General features: G+C 41.1%; 1 protein-coding gene across 3 annotated transcripts in view; it reads right to left on the bottom strand.

Moving 5' to 3' along the window:
• The window catches only part of pnpla7a (patatin-like phospholipase domain containing 7a), a 37122-nt gene extending 17783 nt beyond the window's left edge, over positions 1-19339 (bottom strand). For 2 of the 3 annotated variants that reach the window (XM_047373017.1, XM_047373019.1), the window contains exons 1-22: positions 19219-19339; positions 18776-18856; positions 18571-18645; positions 18234-18321; positions 18028-18110; positions 16470-16570; positions 16232-16372; positions 15983-16142; positions 15589-15669; positions 14067-14195; positions 13873-13953; positions 13284-13413; positions 13118-13189; positions 12962-13038; positions 12646-12801; positions 11254-11331; positions 9155-9360; positions 8911-9042; positions 8628-8751; positions 1254-1367; positions 1061-1127; positions 767-916 (exon numbers count right to left, since the gene is read on the bottom strand). In XM_047373017.1, the coding sequence (XP_047228973.1) occupies positions 767-916; positions 1061-1127; positions 1254-1367; positions 8628-8751; positions 8911-9042; positions 9155-9360; positions 11254-11331; positions 12646-12801; positions 12962-13038; positions 13118-13189; positions 13284-13413; positions 13873-13953; positions 14067-14195; positions 15589-15669; positions 15983-16142; positions 16232-16372; positions 16470-16570; positions 18028-18110; positions 18234-18321; positions 18571-18645; positions 18776-18823 (2293 nt within the window). In that variant the 5' untranslated portion in view covers positions 18824-18856; positions 19219-19339. The remainder of the gene's footprint in view (positions 1-766; positions 917-1060; positions 1128-1253; positions 1368-8627; positions 8752-8910; positions 9043-9154; positions 9361-11253; positions 11332-12645; positions 12802-12961; positions 13039-13117; positions 13190-13283; positions 13414-13872; positions 13954-14066; positions 14196-15588; positions 15670-15982; positions 16143-16231; positions 16373-16469; positions 16571-18027; positions 18111-18233; positions 18322-18570; positions 18646-18775; positions 18857-19218) is intronic. The other variant, XM_047373018.1, reaches the window with a different exon arrangement.
• Between the last annotated feature and the right edge of the window lie 1640 nt (positions 19340-20979).

Genomic DNA, 20979 nt, shown 5'->3' with positions numbered 1-20979 from the left:
TGTTTTTATTCAAAACACTAAATAGAACAGAACAGAATAGAATAAAATAGAATATAATGCACTAGACTAGACTAGACTAGACATAATTGTCCCTCAGCGGGGAAATTCAGGTCAGCAGATAAAACCCTCGGCTATTTATGTACACTCTTACACATCACCCAGAGCGTTGCCCTTTTGATTTCAATTCTTTAAAGGCTTAAAAGCTAATTGTAGTAAAACAAAATCCTTTAAAGGAAATTAGCCAGTCTTATGTCACATACAGAGCATCGGACTGAGCAGATCAGACCTGTCCTGACATGCTCGGTTGCAGCTGAAAAACAGTATAAGCAGGTAAATGTCACTAACAGAGAAAAGTTGAACCATTACATTATAACAGCATATTTACTGTAATCCTACCTAACCATGTTTCAATGCCTTGGCTATGTATTTTTGAAATCTCTTTAACTAAGTGGTTCCTTGTTATTTATGTGCTAATTTTTCACATAGCAACCTTTTAGCACTACTGATCACAAGAACAACCACGGTCTTCCGCTTCAAGTGAATCATCAACATAAAGCTGCTGACATGGATGATCTTTCCAGGCTGACTGACTCTGTGTCTTCCTCTTTTAGGCTTTGTTTTCATTTATCAACCAGTATTCATTCTAATCTGTTTGTAAAAGTGATAGACGGCATAGGCATTTTTAAGAAATACTTCAGAAGGATCCTTACATGGAAAGACGTAGGAGTAAAATGTAAACATCATGTTAATGTGACCTCTTGTTTACCTATAGCAAGGAGGGCATGCTGCAGCTCCAAGGTGAAGGTGGTCAAAGGCACTTCTTCTGATACAGGCAGAACGGTCACAGTGGAGAGGTTCGAGGCTTGATTCCCTGCATCCCACTTGCTTCCTGGAGTGTGAAGTGCCAAGCTACGACCTGAACACATCACAGGATTGATAAAGGTTATTTGATATAAGCAAAAGCACGGACACAACTCAACAGTATCCAAGCACAAAAAACAGCCAGCATGCCCACTGATGTACTGTAATAAGAAAGGAACATTACAGACAAAGCACACACCTGAAAGAGGAACATTAACCTGCTGAAGAATCTTCTGACCGAGCAAATGGATCAGCCTAGTGACAACCTATGAGATTCAAACATTTTATAATCAGTTTTTTTTTTAAGAAAGTCCAGAAATATACTTCTATGTCTATCTATCTATATTTTCTAACAGAATTTGGACCTAAACTACAGTTTAGATCAAGAGTACCTGTGGGAACCTCCTCTTGATGGAGTTGAGCGCCCCCTCCGGTAACTTGGCCAGTTCTGAATCTCGAACAGCGTGCACAGTTGTGGCTCTGTTCTGGCGGGTCAAGGCCTCCACCTGCAAAGACATGTGTTGCTCATTAAATGAGCTACTCAGTTAGAAAAAAAATTATTCTTCGAGTTATATGTGTATTATGCATTACAAGATTTTTCATCAGCAAAAACTGGCATCCTAGTATCAGTGTGTACAACAGTGCAATCACAAAAATTTGCTTGGACTGAATATTTGGTAAGATATTATAGTGTCATGCATTCATGCATAAATAAGTATAATGCAGTTGGCCAGTAGGAGGCACTCTAACCAACCTGATGTACAGGGGTTGGACAATGAAACTGAAACACCTGTCATTTTAGTGTGGGAGGTTTCATGGCTAAATTGGACCAGCCTGGTAGCCAGTCTTCATTGATTGCACATTGCACCAGTAAGAGCAGAGAGTGAAGGTTCAATTAGCAGGGTAAGAGCACAGTTTTGCTCAAAATATTGAAATGCACACAACATTATGGGTGACATACCAGAGCTCAAAAGAGGACAAATTGTTGGTGCACGTCTTGCTGCCGCATGTGTGACCAAGACAGCAAGTCTTTGTGATGTATCAAGAGCCACGGTATCCAGGGTAATGTCAGCATACCACCAAGAAGGACGAACCACATCCAACAGGATTAACTGTGGACGCAAGAGGAAGCTGTCTGAAAGGGATGTTCGGGTGCTAACCCGGATTGTATCCAAATAACATAAAACCACGGCTGCCCAAATCACGGCAGAATTAAATGTGCACCTCAACTCTCCTGTTTCCACCAGAGCTGTCCGTCAGGAGCTCCACAGGGTCAGCTACACGGCCGGGCTGCTATAGCCAAACCTTTGGTCACTCATGCCAATGCCAAACATCAGTTTCAATGGGGCAAGGAGCGCAAATCTTGGGCTATGGACAATGTGAAACATGTATTGTTCTCTGATGAGTCCACCTTTACTGTTTTCCCCACATTCGGGAGAGTTACGGTGTGGAGAAGCCCCAAAGAAGCGTACCACCCAGACTGTTGCATGCCCAGAGTGAAGCATGGGGGTGGATCAGTGATGGTTTGGGCTGCCATATCATGGCATTCCCTTGGCCCAATACTTGTGCTAGATGGGCGCGTCACTGCCAAGGACTACCGAACCATTCTTGAGGACCATGTGCATCCAATGGTTCAAACATTGTATCCTGAAGGCGGTGCCGTGTATCAGGATGACAATGCACCAATACACACAGCAACACTGGTGAAAGATTGGTTTGATGAACATAAAAGTGAAGTTGAACATCTCCCATGGCCTGCACAGTCACCAGATCTAAATATTATTGAGCCACTTTGGGGTGTTTTGGAGGAGCGAGTCAGGAAACGTTTTCCTCCACCAGTATCACGTAGTGACCTGGCCACTATCCTGCAAGAAGAATGGCTTAAAATCGCTCTGACCACTGTGCAGGACTTGTATATGTCATTCCCAAGACGAATTGACGCTGTATTGGCCGCAAAAGGAGGTCCTACACCATACTAATAAATTATTGTGGTCTAAAACCAGGTGTTTCAGTTTCATTGTCCAACCCCTGTATATGTCTAACAGCTGAGGTGTTAAAAATATCCCCTGATAGGGAAACTGTGTAATAGTAAACAAAGAGAAGAGTCTGGAAAATGTAGGTTAATTTTCAGCAACAGTATTGTGTTCCCTTTTTAACAGCATGGAGGCCTAATGAAAGTTTAGTCTTGTACTTAAAAGATCGATCCTGATGTCTTGTTGAGTAAAGCTTTACAGCCAATCTGAATGCACTGTGAAATTAGAAGCTACCCAGAAACAGGACATGTTCTCTTGATTACTGTAAAAAAATCTTTTTTTAAATCCAGTTTGTTAGTGCTCAAAATAAACAAAAAAGGATTCACTCTGTCTTTAAACATTAAACTCTGCCAAAAAAAATAAACCTTTCAAAAAGCAACTAAGCTCAACATAAATGTTTAATCTCTTCCAGCTCCATATTAATAAGCAACAGTGAATAAAAGCAGGCATGTCTGGCAAATAAAGAGTTAATTTTATGAAGGTTTTCTCTTTAAGGAAGGGTTTTTTCCTCTAAGCTCACACTGCAAGAACTTCTCTGTACATGCAGCTTTCTAACTACTAGCCTAGCCAAAACTAACACCTAAGGTCATTTTGTAGAAACCAAACAGCAATAAAATTAGACCCTAATATCTAAAAAGTCTACAAGAGCTACTATGGTACAGTGCACTTCATTTCATGCAAAAACAAAAAAGTACATTACTTTAAAGACACATGAAAAATAAACCTGGATGGTAAAACTCACTGTTAGAGAACAATAGTAAACTGCATAGCAATTAAAGATAAATGCATTTGAAGGCTTTGTGAACATCTTTACCAAAAACTGTGGAACGCTCTGTACATCATAGGCTACCTTGCTTGTATGAGTCTGTATCTAACCCAGTCAACCCGGCACTGCTTGCGGTGATCAATATAAACTTCACTATTTGTTTGTTGCTGCAACAATGACCTCAAAGAAACCCCTTTAAACAACTATTTCATATTTACAGAAATGCCACAGCTAATAGAATATCTAGATGTGCTTAAGTTTTCCTGGTTATCCAGTGTTGATACCATCTCATCATGTACAAGACGCTTGGACAGGTCACCTATTTGGGCAATGGTCTACAACTGGCCTACACAATAACAAAGTTAGAGAGGTGCCTATGGTATTTTAAACAAAGTTTTATAGATACCACAGAAAGAATAAAACACTATTAATCTCCTTTAAGATATGAATCAGTTCCACCTTTTAAACATCCTATGGCTGTTAATGAGCATTGTGATAGCGCAGTGTGAAATTTCAAAGATCAGAGGTGAAAAAAGGAGCTATAAATGAGTAGTCATGATTTTATCAAGAGCTGACGTCAATACAGTGAGGCTAAATATGTCTTCCAGCGTTAGACACTTCCATGGCATCCTTATTTTGACTTACCACAACAGCTGCAATGACAGCTTTCCACCTCCAAGTAGCAGTAACCATAGCATCCATCCACCCATGTATTATTAGAAGCACTGTGGCAGAGACCCGTCACAGCAGCAAGTAAGGGGGCAGGTGATGGTAACTAAGGGGCTTAACTTTAGAAAAGTAGTCCAGGTGTTAAACTATATACAGCACTGGTATTAACATACAATCTAGATATTTAGCCATAAAGAACACAACTTGAATCTGTGGATTGTAAAGCTTTAATAAGCTGATCAGACATTATAAAAAGGTTTCATTGCTGTAATGAAAATAAAACCATTTCCATTGATTATTGAAAAGGGTATAAATATTTTTTTTACTTTTCAGAGATGCCTGTCAAATTTTTTATAAAAATAAATGTAAACCTTGTTTTAAGGATAACTTCCCACATTCATCTAACAGTTTGGCAAGCAACACTGACTTAAAGTGTGTAGAACCTGAGTTTTAGAAAAGTGAGTAAAATAAGTTGATTTTAATTATTTTTTAAATAAATCTAGCAGTCTTGAATGTTTTACAGGTATTTTTAAATTCATATATATCTTTTTTTCTTCTAAAAGGTCATGCCTTTGCGGCATTCTTTTTGATCAATTGCACAGCGCCCATTGGCATCTCTGCTAAAATATGTCAAGTAAAAAGATCTAGTAATCTCATAACAAAAAAAAATCTAACTTTTTACTTTAGCATATTTATTTAGTGGAAGAAAATCCCACATTAAGAAATAATTGTTATTCTACAGAATCTCAGATGCCACATTTACAGGCACACCTACTATTAATACTTCACTCCTCTTTTGCAAACAGGTCAACACTTCCAATAACATTTCACAAGGCTGGAGGGTATAGACTTATTAAACATCAGTTTCAGGCTGAAAGACCCAATTTTCAGTGTTATGGAAAAATTTTATGGGGGTGTGCCTCTGTGGGGAAGGGATTCATGGTGTTTGGGTTCAGGGGCATGTGTTCAATATCTGTGTCCTGGCTGGGGGTGACCCTCTGGGGAAATTCATTTTGGGGTTCATGGGGAGTGGGGGGCTCATGGGGTTGAGATTGGAATTCATTAGGGGGTTGGGACTATTTCATCATGTGGCGGCTCTGATTGACAGGCCCGTTTGGACCGGGTAGACCCCTCTTTTGTTCATGGCCCCTTCTCCGGATGAGGATGGGGTTCGTTGGGGACTGGGGTTGGGGCGGGGGGTTAAGCTCGGGTTCAGGCAGTGCTGGCACTAGTCTGGGCTGGTGTGGGGGCGGTCTACCTGTCTCCACCCCCAGAGGAAAGGGGACCACCTCCTAGGTCTGGGGCCCGGTTGCCCCTATGGGGTATCAGCACCTGGACCTGGGAGTAGAGAGTATGAATGGGGACTGTGAGTGAGTGTAGGACGTCCTTTGTTGTTTGTCCTTACATTGGGTGCGAGGGTGTGAGTGTTTTTATGTGTACGCATGGGGGTGGGAATGTGTGATCATGACTGTAAGTGACTTTTTTTTTGTGTAAGGCTGGGTCTTGGACTGCTCCTTCTCCTGGATCAGTTTAGGCCTCCCATCAAATGTGGGGCCTATTTCCTCCCCGCCACACTACCTGCCGGTGGTTGGTATCTCTGCCCGCTGGTGTACTTGTGGTTCTCGGTGTCCGGGGCTGGGAGCTTTGGTGTGTGTCGGCTTACTCATGGTGGCTGCTTGCCGGGGCCTGGACCCCTGGGGTCCGTCGGGCCTCTGCTTGAGTGATATGTCCTGGTGTCTCGGGTCTCTGACTCCATGGCTGGATCTGCTCTGGCGTGGACGGCTGCCGGCGGGGCCTGTGGGCTCGTTGCTGCAACTCCCTGGGGCTTCTGCACCATGGCTGCTGGGTGTTGTTTCCCCTGGGATTCTCCCCTGCTCTTCTCTTTGAGTGCTATGGTAATCCCAGCGATGGTTCTCCTGAGGTTCCTGTGCTTTGGGGGTCTTTGGATGTCTATGGCTCAGATCTGCTCCGTACCCGGGTCCAGGGGGGCAGGTCTGTGGCTCCTCACACTTGCTATTGCATATTTTTAATGGAGAAACCTTGTATATACAAGCACGCTCACACTCAGACCCACAGGTGTTTAGATTCAGGTGTTAACAGATACACAAATGTTATATATTGAGCCGCATTTACCACTAGATACAGGTCCTTCTCAAAATATTAGCATATTGTGATAAAGTTCATTATTTTCCATAATGTAATGATGAAAATTTAACATTCATATATTTTAGATTCATTGCACACTAACTGAAATATTTCAGGTCTTTTATTGTCTTAATACAGATTATTTTGGCATACAGCTCATGAAAACCCGAAATTCCTATCTCACAAAATTAGCATGTCCTTAAAAGGGTCTCTAAACGAGCTATGAACCTAATCATCTGAATCAACGTGTTAACTCTAAACACCTGCAAAAGATTCCTGAGGCCTTTAAAACTCCCAGCCTGGTTCATCACTCAAAACCCCAATCATGGTAAGACTGCCGACCTGACTGCTGTCCAGAAGGCCACTATTGACACCCTCAAACAAGAGGGTAAGACACAGAAAGAAATTTCTGAACAAATAGGCTGTTCCCAGATTGCTGTATCAAGGCACCTCAGTGGGAAGTCTGTGGGAAGGAAAAAGTGTGGCAGAAAACGCTGCACAACGAGAAGAGGTGACCGGACCCTGAGGAAGATTGTGGAGAAGGGCCGATTCCAGACCTTGGGGGACCTGCGGAAGCAGTGGACTGAGTCTGGAGTAGAAACATCCAGAGCCACCGTGCACAGGCGTGTGCAGGAAATGGGCTACAGGTGCCGCATTCCCCAGGTCAAGCCACTTTTGAACCAGAAACAGCGGCAGAAGCGCCTGACCTGGGCTACAGAGAAGCAGCACTGGACTGTTGCTCAGTGGTCCAAAGTACTTTTTTCGGATGAAAGCAAATTCTGCATGTCATTCGGAAATCAAGGTGCCAGAGTCTGGAGGAAGACTGGGGAGAAGGAAATGCCAAAATGCCAGAAGTCCAGTGTCAAGTACCCACAGTCAGTGATGGTCTGGGGTGCCGTGTCAGCTGCTGGTGTTGGTCCACTGTGTTTTATCAAGGGCAGGGTCAATGCAGGTAGCTATCAGGAGATTTTGGAGCACTTCATGCTTCCATCTGCTGAAAAGCTTTATGGAGATGAAGATTTCATTTTTCAGCACGACCTGGCACCTGCTCACAGTGCCAAAACCACTGGTAAATGGTTTACTGACCATGGTATCACTGTGCTCAATTGGCCTGACAACTCTCCTGACCTGAACCCCATAGAGAATCTGTGGGATATTGTGAAGAGAACGTTGAGAGACTCAAGACCCAACACTCTGGATGAGCTAAAGGCCGCTATCGAAGCATCCTGGGCCTCCATAAGACCTTAGCAGTGCCACAGGCTGATTGCCTCCATGCCACGCCGCATTGAAGCAGTCATTTCTGCCAAAGGATTCCCGACCAAGTATTGAGTGCATAACTGTACATGATTATTTGAAGGTTGACGTTTTTTGTATTAAAAACACTTTTCTTTTATTGGTCGGATGAAATATGCTAATTTTGTGAGATAGGAATTTTGGGTTTTCATGAGCTGTATGCCAAAATCATCTGTATTAAGACAATAAAAGACCTGAAATATTTCAGTTAGTGTGCAATGAATCTAAAATATATGAATGTTAAATTTTCATCATGACATTATGGAAAATAATGAACTTTATCACAATATGCTAATATTTTGAGAAGGACCTGTACATCTTGCATTCATAAGTACCGTGCACTTTTCGGTAAAAAAGCAGTTAATATGTATGTTTCTGCAAGTGTAGAAGCAAGCAGGGTGTTATCTTGTAATCTCTTCATCCTTTTTTCTTTCCTCCATTTTGTTCTCCTTCTCTCCCTTTTTCCTTTTTGCTCCACCTCTCTCTCTTTTGTGCTTCTTATTTTAACCTTTTCGTTTCTGTCTCTGTGTCCGTAACAACTTAAATAATCCCAAAGCAGTTTCTAATACAGTTTCTTTTATAAATATCAAGCAGAGCTTTAAAGCATTAGCTGTAATGCTCCACTTGTGAAAGTAAATCTGTTGGACTTCTTCTTGGCACTCAGACAACAATTCTGAGCGGTACTATGCCAGACAGGACATGGTTAAAAATTAAATAAATAAAGTACAGACAGTTGTATGGCCCATTGCATCATCGATTCTCCTGTGCATGGTGGGAAATCTGAATGTTTGTCGTCTTTATGAAGAAAAACATTTACCCTAATTTTCCATATGAACGTTTATTTCCGCATAATTTCTTACCACTCCAATCAGGTCACCACGGCCATACTCTCCTATCAGCTCCTTTTTGCCATCCTTCTTCATGATCACAGAGCGCAGTCGACCACTCAGCACTATAAAGGTGCTGTCTGATTTTTCCCCCTGCCTAGAAAAAGAAAAAAAGGATAGCTTTAATTTAGTTTAGTTTAGTAATCTAATCTAATTTTGTTTAATTAGCTCAATCATTAACTTCTATTTGTGAATTTCAACTTGGTCTACTCATTAATGTAGACAATGTTAATGTAAATGGCAAATATTTGAATACCTGTAAACAGCCCTGCCAGCCTCCACGGCCATCCAATCGAGTGCAAAGTCTATCTGTCTGATAAAAGAGGACATCCGCCTCGACACGGTGTGAGCAACATTTAGGACTACTTTTGGCTCCACACGCATTATCCTAAAGAATTAAAGAAAGAAAGAAATGGTCAAATTAAAGCATTTTATTAAAGTGCAGATTTCAGAACAAATTGAGAACATGTTCTACGAATTATTACAAACACGTGACTCACTCGTAGAAGTGGGTTTTGGAAATGGAGAGGAAGCTGCAGTCTCGCTGGGCCCGGACCGTAAAAGTGAGGGGCTCTCCGGTTAAGACAGCGAGCTGACCAACAAGCTCCCCAGGATGCGTCACAAACAGACGTGTATCTTCTTCACGATCAATCATTCGCTGATAAACATGGAGGAGGCCGGAGATCACAAACTGGATGCTCACTTCCTGAAAAACACAAGAGACAAGACACCCGAGGGAAAAGTACGAATTTGACAGTTTGATGATGGATTTTTAGTTGATTGAAAAAAAAAAAAATCCAAACAATCCAAAAAATTGTTTATTAATCAACCGTCTTAAAACGGATCTGAATTGTTTTTAAATGTTCTTATTAAACTCTTTAAAGAAAGGTTTATCCTGGTAAAACTGATGCTTGTTTGATTTAAGCAGTTGATTTCTGCACTTTAACCCGAAGAGCCAATAATTTCATCAAGGCCAAGTGGCTGCACAAGTTCAAAAATAATTACAAATGTTCAAATTAAGTTGTCTCACAATAATCCTTGCAAAAAACATGGGTATGTTACATAAACTTGACAGAAAAAGTAAGAAAAGTTTTGTTTGGGTGATTATTTGCTGTAACAATGCTCCTTGGAACAAAATTTTATACTATTGGAGAGCCTGTTGATTTGCTTAAAATGGTGCCAAACTTGTAAGAAAAATGCATTTGTGGTTTGAGCAGCAATGCCAAACATCTTATTGTGCTATTTACTTTTATTGGTGATGTTTTGTTGGGTTTGTTGATTGAAATTTAAACAAATGAGCAATTTAATAACTCAACAAACAGGGGCCAACTACAGGGCGATCACACTCCTCAGCCTCCCTGGTAAGGCCTACGCCAGGGTATTGGAGAGGAGAGTCCGGCCGATAGTCGAACCTCGGCTTCAGGAGGAGCAGTGTGGTTTTCGTTCCGGCCGTGGAACACTGGACCAGCTCTCTACCCTCTACAGGGTACTCGAGGTTTCATGGGAGTTTGCCCAACCGGTCCACATGTGTTTTGTGGACCTGGAGAAAGCATTCGGACTGTGTCCCTCATGATGCCCTGTGGGGGTTTGCTCCAGGAGTATGGAATCAGGGCCCTTTATTAGGGGCCATCCGATCTCTGTACAAGCGAAGGAGGAGTTTGGTCCGCATTGCCGGCACTAAGTCGGACCTGTTCCCGGTGGATGTTGGACTCCGGCAGGACGTCCCTTTGTCACCGGTCCTGTTCATAACTTTTATGGACAGGATTTCTAGGCGCATCCAAAGGCCGGAGGGGGTCTGGTTTGGGGACCGGAGGATTTTGTCTCTTCTTTTTGCAGATGACGTGGTCCTGCTGGCCCCCGCTAGCCAAGACCTACAGCTTGTACTGGGGCGGTTTGCAGCCGAGTGTGAAGCGGCTGGGATTAAGATCAGCTCCTCCAAGTCCGACGCCATGGTTCTAGACCGGAAATGGGTGGCTTGTCTTCTTCAGGTTGGAGGGGAGTTCCTGCCTCAAGTGGAGGAGTTCAAGTATCTCGGGGTCTTGTTCACGAGTGAGGGAAGAATGGAGCGGGAGATCAACAGACGGATGGGTGGAGCTGCTACAGTAATGGGGGCACTGTGCCGGTCCGTTGTGGTGAGAGAGAGCTGAGCCGAAAAGCGAAGCTCTCGATTTACAGGTGGGTCTACGTTCCTACCCTCACCTATGGCCATGAACTTTGGGTCATGACCGAAAGAACGAGATCCCGGATACAAGCGGCTGAAATGAGCTTCCTCCGTAGGGTGGCTGGGCACTCCCTTAGAGATAGGGTGAGGAGCTCGGCCATCCGGGAGGGGCTCGGAGTAGAGCCGCTGCTCCTCCAGTTGAGGTGGCTCGGGCATCTATATCGGATGCCTCCTGGACGCCTTCCTCGGGAGGTGTTCCAGGCACGTCCCACCGGGAGGAGGCCCAGGGGACGACCCAGGACACACTGGAGGGACTATGTCTCTCAGCTGGCCTGGGAACGACTTGGGATATCAATGGTGAGAGTTAAAATGAGAACAGAAATCGATGAGTCTTTACACAAGGATACGTCATCTGTATTGTAAAGGGCTTGCTCTAACCTGGTCTCCCTGGCGAGCCACAACAGAACCAGCCTTCACATGGTGAAGGGTCACTCTGCCATCCAGTAAACTGGGGTCCTACAAAGAAAAACATAATATATTAATCTTCAACAGCATAAAAAAGATTGCTCTTCTTGGCATAGGCTGGTATATGATCCACCTGGTAAACATTTCACAGTGCCACAGGTGGCAAACAAAGTTTTTTTGGCAGAAATGCATAATATGATGTAATTGTTTATATTTAAAATCAGAAAAGCAACAATTGATTTCTGATTACACAAAGACATGCCCACAAAGGCAACACAACAGACCCTCAGCATGATGCTACCATCACTGTGCTTCACAGTTGGTAGAGTGGTTTGAGATTTGAAAGTCTCACCTGGACTCCTCCACACATTCTTCCTGTTATTGTCCCCAAATAGATCCATTTTTGTTTTGTTTGACTATAAAATCAGTTTATTATTTTACTTAGTACCCATAAAATGGCCAAACTCTAACACTCAGACGTTTATTCTAACCTCCCCAACAACCCCGCACAATTCCAAAGCCTTTGTGATGTGTCTTGAGACGACGTGTAGTGAATTGGCGCTATATAAAAAAAACTGAATTGAATTGAAAACACACATCCTAAGTCTAGTCATTTTGATGGGTGGTGCTCCTTTAGTTTCCACACCATGACTATTGTTATTTTTCTGCATAAAACAATTATATATATTGACATGGCTCCCCAAATCATCACTGACGGTGACAACCTTTCTCTGGACCTCAAGCAGCATGGATCCTATGCAAGTCCACTCTTTCTTAGGACTCGGGAGATCTTAATTTCCAAATGAAATGAAAAATGTACTTTCATCGGAAAAGAGGACATTGGAACAATAAGCAACAATGAAGTCTTTTTTTCTCCTTAGGCCAGGTAAGACGATTCCAAAGTTGTCTCGAGTTTAGGAGTGGCATAATACACAGATAGTGGCACTTGCGGTCCATGGCATGAGTGTGGTGGCTCTTGAAGCACCGACCCAAGCTGCAGTTCACAGATTGTGAATTTCCCCCAAAACTGCTGAAAGGGCTTTGCTTCACAGCCATCTCAAAGCTGTGGTTATCTCTGTTACTTGTGTACAGTTTTTCTACCACACTTTTTCCTTCCACTTAACTTTCCATTCATAAGTCAGCTTTTTTAGAGATTATCTTTCGTGGCATAAAAGGATAGTGTCCTTGACGGACAGCTGGTCAGCTGCCTAGTCAGCAGTCTTTCCTATGATTGTCTAGACCATAAGATAACATTTTTGTCTTTAAAATGCTTTCGATCTTACATGAATTTTACTCTTTGAAGTGAATTACTGATGATATTTTAATTTATTGAGATGCATTTGCATTTTGTACTGAAACAGTAACCTGCAGCTGGATGACTCCCAACAAGTCCTTCTTAGCAGCCTGGAGGACAGTGCTGCCTTTACCAACGTTGATAGCATCAGACTGCCCTCCTCCGTCTGTATAGTGAAACACTTCAGATGGTGTTTGCTGCATTGTCACATTCTTCCTCAGAGTGGGCTACAAAGACAGACACAAGAAAATTGTTTATATCAGATGAAAAGTCCTGTAGCATTGGGAGGTGCAGCAGCTTTCTGGTGAATATCACACAGTTACAAACGGAGCTTCTCAGAGAAGCTCAGAAAAATTACATATGAGAAGTAAAACGGGGAAGTCTTACTTTCTGAGTGAGAGGACTGGATGGAGGCTCCTCTATAGTGACACGCGCCCGTTCACGAGCCATATTAAGGTCATTTCCTGTCATGCAACAAATAAAAGTCAGCTTACAAGCATAATTTATCCTAAAAAGAAAAAAAAAAGTAATACAATGACCCACCTGCACAATCGGTGGGTGCAGAGACGGACCGCAGCCTCCTGTTGCTGTTTAGGGGACTATCCTTAATGGCATCTTTTAAAAATTGAAAAACGCATAAGCGTGAAAAATGAAAAGCTTTATTTTAAACCTGTGCATGTTTGCAAGTATATGTGCAAGATTGTTATACCTGGTTCTGAAGTGGACTCACTGGTCCCAGCTGGAAATTCATCCTGGAAGTAGAGACGACGAGCCAGCTTTCCAGAATTTACTTCAATCATCACACTGTTTATACTGGACAACGGCACAGCCTGACTCTCCTGCCAAAGAAGAGACATAAAAAAATAAAGTCAGGTTTTCCATCTTTGCAGCACAGATCTTTGCAAACGAGAACAGTAGTATGCATTTGCAAATGAGTGCACCAAATATTTCCCAAAACTGATTTTAAAGAACATGATTGGCAAGAGTTTTGGCATCATGAGACAAAGATTATTTTTATTGTATAATATTAAAGTCAGTAGACAGCCAGGGTAAAGTTTAGTGATCACATTCATTTCTATTTACATTTTCCTGATTAGAAAGAAGGATCAAGTTATGATGCTGTGCTTAATGATCTGTAAAAGTATCTTGCCTGTGTGTGATCATGTGCGCAAATGCTTTTCAAATGTTTGTTATGTGTAATTTGATCAAACGCCAAGCTTAGGTATTCAGCGTGAGCCTCTCAGCATGACTCTGCGTAAACACACAAATATGCGTGCACCAATTAATTTCCCTCCTACCGGATTGAAGAGCTCGGTTGTTAGGCCCAGATAGTTATGCAATGCCAGAAAGGTCACCCTCTGGAGTCGCACCATAATTATCTGCAAATCCAACAAAGTCAAGAATCGATACACTGAGCAGGAAAAGTTCTATACAAGTTCGTAATTACATCTAATTTATGGAAATTCATTTACTTTCCATATTTATTCTATACCTGAATGACGCGCACAAGTGTCTCGGGGTATTTCTGAAAAACTGACTCAAAGGCTGAAGCAGATAAACGTAAGATGGTAGAGCGAGTTGCAGCTCGTGCTGATACGGTCTTATACGGAGCTGGATAACCCTGAAAATAAGAGAGAAAACAGATTCAACTGCAACAAAACCTCCGAAAAATTGCAGAAATAACAATTACCAAAGAAATTATTTTTTATTTGCCAGTAACTTTTCTGCTGATACACTTGAATTTCCCTAAGAGGGTCTAATAAATGATTATTCTATTGTAGCCCATTAATCTACACGTTTAACTTTAATAACTATAGAAGAACTGCATATGGAGTAGATAACTGCATAAAAACTATTAATTTATGCAGTTTGTGCAATATATTCATTCCCTTTCAACCTCTCTAAATTTTGTCATTTTACAACCTCAAACTTCCCTCTATTTTATTGGTTACTGAATTTTATTGGTTACTGACAGACATAAAATACAGCGTACTTTTCAAATGAAAGAAGGATAAATGACTTTGAAAACTTTTTACAAATAAAAATCTGAAAACTGTGCTGTGCATTTGTTTTTAGCCCTCTTTAAACTTATTAACATCTAATGCAACTGGTTGAAATCAGCTAAGGTAGTCTAGCTATGTGTAATTAATACCTACATCTCAATAAGAAGTTCTGTTTGCCATTGGATGAAAGCACATCGAGGGGACATAAAAAATGAGAAGGAAGCTGCTCCAGTCAGATAAAATTAAAACTGAACTTTTTGGCCAACATGTGAAACTGTATATAATAGCTCAGTCAATATTTAGACTAAGATTGAGTTAAAACTCTGTGGCAAGACTTGGAAGTTGATGTTCACAGATGTTCTCAGCCCAAACTGACAGTGCTTGAACAATTTTGCAAAGAACAATAGGCAAAAATCATCTGTCTCTAGATGTTTTTGACAGCCATGTATAATTTCCTTCCACTTCACAATTATGCACTACGTAAGGTTTGCCTGTCACATAAAATCCAAAAGAAATACGCTGAATTTTTTCGTTGTCCCGTGACAAAATGTGGATAAGTTCAAGATGGAGGTATACTGTTGGCAGGCACTGTACATACAGTATATCTAGTCAGGATAGTCTGTATTCGTAACAGGGAAGATATTGTTTCGTTATCAAACTGAGTACTCTTATTTTTTTCATAAGCCTCTTTATCTTCCACTTTAATTAATCCCCCTGCGATGAGTTTTATGCTTCTGAAATCTCCAGTTTTCAAATAGATAATCAGGATTGCAAAATCTCCCCAATGAAACTATTATAACACTATTATCCTTTTCAAAAAAATTCATCACATTACGAGGTGTTAAGTAAACATGTCACCTCTGATATCTGAATGGAAATAAAACAGTGTCATACAAAACGAAATACTTACACTTATTAGTTCACTCAAAAGGAACATAGGTCATTATTTCAGAGTACAAATGAGGACAGAATCTAGTCTGATGAAAAATGAGAGAATAAATAAGAGCTCACGGTGATGATGTCCAGAATGCTGAGCAGGCTGTGGACGCTGTCTCCTGGGTGCACATCCTTCACCACTGGCTCCGTGCCATCCTTTAAACAAAAAAGAAAGCAGACATACAACAGAGTATTTGTTCAGTGTTTACTTGAATATGCCAACAAAAGTCATAAATATATATAACTGCATTTCAAAATTGCATAGAATCCATATGTTAAATGTTACTTTAGTGCCCTCTGCTGTTCATATTTTTCGTGTCAAAATGTCTCAAATTTAAAGAGTTCTCGGTTATTTTTAAGCCATATTTTAAACACAACACATCAAAGATTGTGTAAAATGATTCCAGTTCCAAAACAAGCGACTGTAGTAATAAAACCCAACTTGAAACCACTTTATCCAGTCACATACATTCTCTTGAACACAGAGCTCAACTCGACCATCCTGGACCACGTATATACTGTCATCGTCATCCCCTGGTCTGAAAAGCACTTCCCCCTCTTGCAGCTCAACAAACACCATGTGGCGACACAACTCCAGGAACAGAGGCTTCTCAAAATGACCCAGGACTCTACAAAAAGGTTGAGAACAAAAGCATTATAATACCATCTATGAGGGGCATTGCAGTATACAACACAAATATACTGTAAAACTTTTTACCTAACATTTTTTAGCATATAGAGAACCTCTGAGGGAAGGTTTGAGCTCTGCACATCAAATTCTGTTAGATCTGCCTCAAGCAAAGATGGAGGAGGCTCCTTATGCTGCAGAGTCGGGGGGTCTTTACGAATCCTCAAGATTCTTTTGGAACAGAGAAATGTATTTAAAAGCCATAATTACAAAGCAAAATCTAAACATAATTTCCCTACATTGAATAAAATGTATAAATGCTACGAACTTGCGAGCTATGCTCAGAACTTTGGTTCTTTTGCGTACGCGCTGCGGTTGCTTTGACACCGAGGAAGAGGAGGGCAGAGGAGTAGAGGACAGTGTTTGAACCTTGGAAACAGAAGGAAAAGAGAGCACAATCAAGTTTGTTATTCTTTAAAAGGCGTACACCAAATTACTGAGAAGCTTAAAAAATGAATTGAAATATAAAGATCAAGGTTCAGTAACCTTTTGTCTTACATTAAAATAGTGCAATAGTTTTTAGAGTGACTTTCAAAAGTATCCATACCCGTTAAAGACATATTTTGTCATGTTACACCCACAAACTTCAAATGTTTTGTATTGGAATTTTATGTGAGAGATTAACACAAGAGCATAATTGTGTAGTAATAGGAAAATAAGACATGTTTTTGCTTTTTTTTTTTTATATAGAAATCTGAATATGTCGCAAGGCAAAGTCTTGGCATATGTTTCCAGCAGCTTTGCCCATTACTCTTTGCAATCAGTCGGATTGGATGGAGAGCATCTGTGAAGATTAATTTCCAGGTTCTCTAGTGGATTTGGGTTTGGACTGTGACAGGGCCATTCTGGCACATAAATATGGCCTAAACCATTTCATTGCAGCTCTGGCTGTATGTTTATGGTTGTTGTCCTGCTGGAAGGAGAACCAATGCCTCAGCCTTCAACAGATTTCCTTCCAGGACTGCCCAGCTCAACAATCCCCAGTAATTATGACCAGTTTTCCTGGCTCTTTTGAAAAGAGCATCCCAAAGCATGATGCAGCCACCATTACGTGTCAAAGCAGGGATATGTAAAAAAATAAAAATACATTTTGCAACTTGCTTTCTTTCATCAACAGCTTTCTTCTTGCCACGCTCCCATAAAGGCTATATTTGTGGAGCGCCCGAAGAGATGGGCTTCTCAGCTGCTTCGCTGATTATTGCCCTCCTTGTCCTTCCTGTCAGTTGAGATGGTCAACCATGTCTAGGTAGGTTTACAGATATGCCCCTTTCCATTTTTAGAAGATAGATTCAACAGTTTTACCCAACCCTGCTTTACATTTCTCTACAACTTTAGCCTGTATGGTGTGTACCTTGGTCTTCATGAAGCCATTTCTTCACTAGGTCTCTATTACAAACCTCTAAGGCCTTCACAGTGCAGCTTGATTTATATTGAGATTAAATGACACACAGGTGGCCTCCACGTATTAATTAGATGACAAGTGAAAGCTTTTGGTTTCACTGGAAATCATTTGGGGGTAGCGGTTTAAAAGGGGCTGAATACGCAAGCACTCGTTTTCTAGTTTTTCATTTATATAAAAAATTAAAAATAATGTATCCTGTGTTGGTCTATTACATAGAATTCAAATAAAAAAACATTAAAATTCATGGATGTACCATGACAAAATTCTCAAAAGGTTAACAAGTTTGAACACTTTTTACACAAACAAAATTTAAAGCAAAATCTACAAATGCAAAAAGCAACAGTAAATTGGAAAACTAGAATAATCTAACAGAATGTAAATATTTGTTTTCAGATGTGGCATAAAAAAATGGAAATAGAAAAACCTTTCGCATTATCTTTCGTCCATAGAAAAGCACTTTATCTCGTTTTCGGAAACGATACTGGGGCACACCAGGCTGCTGCTCACCTTTGTCAGAGAATCAAAATATAAAATGCAGATACATTTATTAAAAGGTTGCTTTAGTAGGGAATGTAAAATTAAATATACATTAGGACAATATGAAATTCAGGATGAGCTTGGAAGACTCACGAGAAAGTTTGAATTTTCTGTAAAAGAAGAGCACCACAATCCCAATCAGTGAGACCGCGACTGCTGCTCCGATCAGCACACCTGTAAGCTGGACAGACACGAGGAATGGTGTGATAAATAATAAACGTTCATTCTAAGAAGATTTAGAGGCTGCAGTGAGTTTAGATTAAACACAGTCAAATTTCTTTTTACCAGTATAAGCATCAAAACTGCAGAAAATTAAGCAATAAGCTGATTTGTTAATGCACAATGGTTCTCTCATGCACAAAACAGTAGCAATAGGAAGCAAACTGCAATGAACAGTGTAGTCATTCAATTAGAATTTATTCATTCATACCATCGTGGTTTGCATCCTCTCTTCCACAAACTGTTGCACTCGTGCCTTCAAAGCACTCCTGCTGGTCATCAGCATCTAAACAGATTTTATATTAGCACTAGTTTGCACGTCCAATTAATAGAAATACAAAACTGATCACAGAATTCAAATTCAAATGACTGTTTTTGTCATGTAGGTATCAGAAGAAGTTGCGCTGCATGCATACCGAACTGGACCATTGACACAGATCTTTCTCCTCTCCAGCACAATCCATTCTGTGTAATGACAATTCCTGTTAACGATTAACCTACGTGATCCACACAAAGAAAAGATATCATTGTTTTAACAGAAGAAGTCCCATGTCGTGGAGGTTTCTCTGTATGCTGGAGGAATAGAGAGAAACCATAGAGTAACCTGGATCTGAATGTTAGCTGCTTTCGGTACCTCCCAGCTTCATGAAACAAGTAAATGATATGCTCGAGTAGTTAGCCAAATAAAGCGACTGAAAACTGAAGGTTATTTGACGCAGTAAGAAAAAAACACTATTAGCTCTGGTTATTATTAGCTAGCAGCTGCCTAACCGTCTTGCTAGTGAAACAAAATAACCAAATTAAACATCTAATAAAACCATTACGACTTTCAGAACAAAACAGGGGTAATAATGCTTACTATTAGCGAATTTCCGATGTGCTACTTCCCATTATTTACATCGCTGAACAAGCAAATGTGTTAGCAACACGCTAACAAAGTTTTCTTTATGCTGTCAGCTGCTTTGCCCCGCCCCTATCTGCTGTTGCCTTGGTTTCGATTGAAGCAGGTCTCCAATCAGAATTGAAATTGCTAGTCATTCTTATTTTAGGGTAGAAGTTAGGCTTCTGACCATGTGCTATGTGTTTTATAGCGTTTGAAACATTTTCTCTGTCTGTATTTTATAATAGTATTTCATTCTTAGGCTTTTATAAAAATCACAAACATTTTTTACAAATACAAATCTGAAAAATTCGATGTGCCGCAAGCTCGGTCAGATTGGAGAGCATAAAGAGCTAATGTGAAAAACAGTTGCGGTCTTTCTACAGATTCTCAGTTGGATTTGGGTCTCGATTTTGATTCGGATGTGCTAACACGAATACACGCTTTGATCTAAGCCATTTATTTTAGCTGTGGCTGTACAGGTCCTTCTCAAAATATTAGCATATTGTGATAAAGTTCATTATTTTCCATAATGTCATGATGAAAATTTAACATTCATATATTTTAGATTCATTGCACACTAACCGAAATATTTCAGGTCTTTTATTGTCTTAATACGGATGATTTTGGCATACAGCTCATGAAAACCCAAATTTCCTATCTCACAAAATTAGCATATTTCATCCGACCAATAAAAGAAAAGTGTTTTTAATACAAAAACCGTCAACCTTCAAATAATCATGTACAGTTATGCACTCAATACTTGGTCGGGAATCCTTTGGCAGAAATGATTGCTTCAATGCGGCGTGGCATGGAGGCAATCAGCCTGTGGCACTGCTGAGGTCTTATGGAGGCCCAGGATGCTTCGATAGCGGCCTTTAGCTCATCCAGAGTGTTGGGTCTTGAGTCTCTCAACGTTCTCTTCACAATATCCCACAGATTCTCTATGGGGTTCAGGTCAGGAGAGTTGGCAGGCCAATTGAGCACAGTGATACCATGGTCAGTAAACCATTTACCAGTGGTTTTGGCACTGTGAGCAGGTGCCAGGTCGTGCTGAAAAATGAAATCTTCATCTCCATAAAGCTTTTCAGCAGATGGAAGCATGAAGTGCTCCAAAATCTCCTGATAGCTAGCTGCATTGACCCTGCCCTTGATAAAACACAGTGGACCAACACCAGCAGCTGACACGGTACCCCAGACCATCACTGACTGTGGGTACTTGACACTGGACTTCTGGCATTTTGGCATTTCCTTCTCCCCAGTCTTCCTCCAGACTCTGGCACCTTGATTTCCGAATGACATGCAGAATTTGCTTTCATCTGAAAAAAGTACTTTGAACCACTGAGCAACAGTCCAGTGCTGCTTCTCTGTAGCACAGGTCTGGGGAATGCGGCACCTGTAGCCCATTTCCTGCACACGCCTGTGCACGGTGGCTCTGGATGTTTCTACTCCAGACTCAGTCCACTGCTTCCGCAGGTCCCCCAAAGTCTGGAATCGGCCCTTCTCCACAATCTTCCTCAGGGTCCGGTCACCTCTTCTCGTTGTACAGCGTTTTCTGCTACACTTTTTCCTTCCCACAGACTTCCCACTGAGGTGCCTTGATACAGCACTCTGGGAACAGCCTATTCGTTCAGAAATTTCTTTCTGTGTCTTACCATCTTGCTTGAGGGTATCAATAGTGGCCTTCTGGACAGCAGTCAGGTCGGCAGTCTTACCCATGATTGGGGTTTTGAGTGATGA

This window comes from Girardinichthys multiradiatus, chromosome 8 (genome assembly GCF_021462225.1).
Source record: "Girardinichthys multiradiatus isolate DD_20200921_A chromosome 8, DD_fGirMul_XY1, whole genome shotgun sequence".
Taxonomy (NCBI): Eukaryota; Metazoa; Chordata; class Actinopteri; order Cyprinodontiformes; family Goodeidae; genus Girardinichthys; species Girardinichthys multiradiatus.
The sequence above is the reverse complement of the archived record's forward strand: the minus strand, read 5'-3'. Positions and strand labels throughout refer to the sequence as shown.